The following is a 3,840-nucleotide window of genomic DNA, read 5'->3' as shown; positions in this document are numbered from 1 at the left end:
AGCATACACATGCACACAGACACGCAAGCACACTGTCTTTCTCTCACTCCTCATCATGCATGCACTTGCACATAAGCCAAATAAATACTAGTGAAGTACAATAACTACATGTAATTTACCCAAAGTTCATGGAACAAAACAAACAAAGGGCGAGATCACACTGGATCAAAACGGGGAAAAAAAGCATTCAGAAGTCCACTGCTCTATTGTAGCGTCACTCCTAGCAGACTACAAAATAGGAAGGAGGGAAAAAATAGAAAAGAAAGAGAAAGGGAAGCAAAGGAAAGACAGCAATAGCAGCCCCTGTCCTGAGCAGTATATAGCCACCTGGTCAGCCAGGAGTGACTGACTCCCCACACCACAGGGCACAGGGTGCTTCTGTCAGTGGCAAGTCTTCTTCCAACCCTCCATCTTTGTCCTGTGATCCAAGGGGAGAAGAAGAAAATGTAGGATGGGTAGTGGTAAAATCAGAAAGGATGACCAGGGCTGTGGGTGCCCCTTTACTGTAAATCAGGAGGTCCAGTTCTAGATTCAAAAAAAGGAAAACAAAACGTTTGGGATCTATAGTAGCATGTGTTGAGACAGGGAGGAGGTATGTGTGCAAAAGTAGTGTGTGGGCTGAGGATGGACCAGGAACTGAGGGTGCAGAGGGAGGCATGACAGGTGAGGGATGAGGTGGGCGGGAGGAGGGGGTTCAGAAAAGCCAATCTTCTAACTCCGGGCTTATAGGGCCTGTGTCTTGAGCTCGATGGGCTCCCCCCTGGTCTCCTGCTGGCCGTCGGCCTCTGGGGATCGGGCGCCCTTCAGTGTGGCGAGCCTCTCGGAGAGGCCACGGAAACGAGGGAACAGCATGAAGTCATACAGCAAGGCACCCATGGCACCACCAATCATAGGACCCACCCAGTACACCTGTTGTTTACAGATATGACAGAGAGCAGACAGTGTTGTTTAGTCTGAGGATGTCATGTTCATGCTATGGTGTGAAGTCATTTTGCAGATACAGTTATCTTACCCAATGGTTGACAAAATTCCTGACCAGAACAGCTGGAGCAAAGGACCTTGCAGGGTTCATTCCGGCGCCAGTGTAGTACATCTAGGTAAGAGAAAGAAAGACAAGTCGGGATTAGGACTGTAAAGATGCTTGTTTAGCTTGTTAGGATATCGTTGTATGAACCCGGAGTGTATTTTCAAATTTATAGACCCCGGGTTGGTTTTTACCCCAAGAAGATGCCCCATGAGCACAGAGAAGCCGATGGCCAAAGCAGCAGAGCCCAGGCGTCCGTTGCGTCTCTCATCTGTCACAGCAAAGATGCAGACGACAAGCTGGAGGGTGAGGAAAATCTCAATTGTGGTGGCCATGCCCAAGCTGATGCCTGGCTGTAGCTGCAGAGGGAAAGACAGAGGGATGGATTGAACTGAGAAGTCAAGACAAACACTGTTTGAAATTGAAACAGACATTTAGCTTTCAATACATCCATCCAGTCTCAAGAAAGAGTGCACCTAGTTGCAAAGTATTTTAATTTATAGTTCCTTTCCGAGTATGGGAAAATGATAGGTAACAGCAGGTGACGGCAATCTTACCGTGTTCAGTGCCAAGTTTCCCCGCATGTTGTTGGGTGTGACCCCATAGAGCACAGCAGCACCAGCCAGCGCTCCGAGACACTGGGCAATGATGTAGAAGAAAGCACGGAACAGGGACATCTGAGAGCCAATCAGGTAGGCAAAGGTAACGGCTGGGTTGATGTGTCCTCCACTGATGTGGCCAATAGACTGGATGAAGGTGGCGGCCGCCAAACCAAAGCAAAAGGCAACATGAAGAACATTATGGGGCCCGGTGGTCCAGCGGAGGGCCGCCCCCAGCCCGAAGAACACGAAGAACATTGTGCCATAGAACTCAGCAAACACCGCCCGCCAGAAAGACATGGACCTGAACTCCCACATGGTGGCGAAAGGTCAAAAAGCAACTTCTGAGTGGAGGGATGAAAAGTCAACAACTAATCAACTAAAAGGAGAAGATGTTTCTCCACAGGATTGACTGAGTTTGACACTAAAAAACAAAGAGCAAAATTTGCTCTTAAACCGAAAAAAGACCTCTCTCAATCTAATAGCGACAAAATTTACACCTTACTAACTCGCAACTCTCGTGCAACTGCAAATAATCTGCCGTTCTGCTTTCTGTCATAGAGAGCTCCTGAGTGGAGCAGTACGCCAGTCTCTGCGCATCTATATGCCAATCCCGCTGGTTGTTAGTAGAAGAACATGGATAGACAAACGGTAAGCATGTCCTGCAGACATTCAGCCTCTTTACCAGAGCAGGGGGAGCTCGGGGGCCTTTTTATAACACCCCAGGTCCAAGGCAGTGCCACACAGTCCAGGGGAGGGGTCACTGCACAATACCGCAAATCAAAACAAAGCAATTTAACCCTTTTCTTGCCTTGATTACCCTCAGCTTATTGTAAAAGAAAAACACAAACCTAAAAGGCCATGAACTAATCAAAGTGGGCCAGAGAACAAAAATCATGGTTGGCAAGCATTTACAGTTTGGACTTCTTACATTTCCATGTGGTTTTCCATCTTTTTAGGGCTTCAGCTACAACTCTGGGTTCATTGCAGGAGAATGAGAGCACCTATGTACCTCCAACAGCCTGGCTGAAGCATTCGACCAAAAAAGCTGGCAATAAAACACCAATCAGTAGCCCATCGCTGACTCTGAACCCCCCCTGAGAAACTGCAGTGGTCTTGAACCTCAAAAACAAGAGCAGTGAGCAAGTGGTGGGAAGAACCTGTTAGTGCAGTGAACTAACTGCACTAACTTGTTTGATTTTCCAGCAATCAAGATATTTCTCCAAGCACTGAAGATAATATTAATACTGTGTGAATTTTTTTTTAATGATTTTAAACTATTTTCTTTTTATTTCATCTAGTTAAAGTAGCATCAGCAGTTCACATTGACTAATCAGAGGTGTGATCTATAAAGCACGAGGAATTTCTCAATTTCTCCATTTGTTCTCTGGATTGGTACAAATTGGGCTGATGGCAACAGAACTGATTAGGCAGAGTTTTACATTGTGTGGGCTGGAATAGTTTGGAGGCTCAGGTCAGATAAAGCGGTGGAAAATCCACGGTTGGAGAGGACGAGGGGAGAGCAGGCCTGGCATTGAGCATCTGCACTGGAGCATCATGCTGACCAGGACAGCCAAAGGGACGGCTGCAGTGCTTTGAAAGGATTATGCTGAGCTCACTGATTTTCTCCTTTCAGCCATTTAAACAAAACGCTGGCAGTAACAGTTTCTGCTAGTTTCTATGATCTGTTTGCATTAACCTCGATGTTGAATCTGAGTTCACGTTTCCACAGCCCAGAGTGACTATATGTTTGTTCCAGGGTTGTTTTTGCTCACTGTAAAGGTTATATACAAATATAATTGGTAGAAATATTAATTTTCTACAGCAGGTCACCTTTGAAGTTGCCTGTTTAATATGATGGAACAAACAACTTTTAAATAAAACAACTTTGTGTTAAATAGTGTTTATCTTCTTCTTCTTTTTTTTTTTTTAATTCTGACACTTTATGACTTTGGTCCAGTTGGGGCATCTCTATTGAGAGTAGTATTATGGCCTTTTCGTGACTCCCTAAGCCACCTATTGTGGGTTTAAGCCCACAGTTCAGTTTTACTGGGGAGGGTGTTGAAAAGGTGCTTGCATTGTGTTTTCCTGTTCTCTGGGTCCAGACTGCTGACGCATACCTAACATGCAGCACCTAAACATCTCACATTAGATTAGAAGCTCTGGAATATACTCACCACACAGTGGTGAAAATGTGAACTGCAGAAATCAGGACAC

The 3,840-nt window shown here is 45.7% G+C and overlaps 1 protein-coding gene across 1 annotated transcript; it reads right to left on the bottom strand.

Annotated features, from left to right (window-relative positions):
- On the bottom strand, window positions 1-3,820 carry mipa (major intrinsic protein of lens fiber a). Its single transcript, XM_005732639.1, has 4 exons — window positions 1,582-3,820; window positions 1,219-1,383; window positions 1,013-1,093; window positions 1-909 (listed from the first exon to the last, which is right to left on the bottom strand). Exons 1-4 carry the CDS (start codon window positions 1,939-1,941, stop codon window positions 724-726), a joined length of 792 nt encoding a protein of 263 aa, XP_005732696.1. The 5' UTR covers window positions 1,942-3,820; the 3' UTR covers window positions 1-723.
- Window positions 3,821-3,840: the final 20 nt, after the last annotated feature.

Source organism: Pundamilia nyererei, unplaced genomic scaffold, assembly GCF_000239375.1.
Source record: "Pundamilia nyererei isolate P.nyererei 1_Seehausen unplaced genomic scaffold, PunNye1.0 scaffold00047, whole genome shotgun sequence".
NCBI lineage: Eukaryota > Metazoa > Chordata > Actinopteri > Cichliformes > Cichlidae > Pundamilia > Pundamilia nyererei.
Note: the sequence above shows the minus strand (reverse complement) of the source record. Positions and strands in the feature narration are given on the sequence as shown.

What these genes read in the sequence shown, in the direction of transcription:
- mipa (XM_005732639.1), bottom strand. Translation starts at nt 1,941, where the DNA reads ATGTGGGAGTTCAGGTCCATGTCTTTCTGGCGGGCGGTGTTTGCTGAG. An exon ending in GAAACTTGGCACTGAACACG is followed by an intron (nt 1,384 to 1,581) that starts GTAAGATTGCCG and finishes TTCCCTCTGCAG; the next exon opens with CTACAGCCAGGCATCAGCTT. An exon ending in GGAATTTTGTCAACCATTGG is followed by an intron (nt 910 to 1,012) that starts GTAAGATAACTG and finishes TGTAAACAACAG; the next exon opens with GTGTACTGGGTGGGTCCTAT.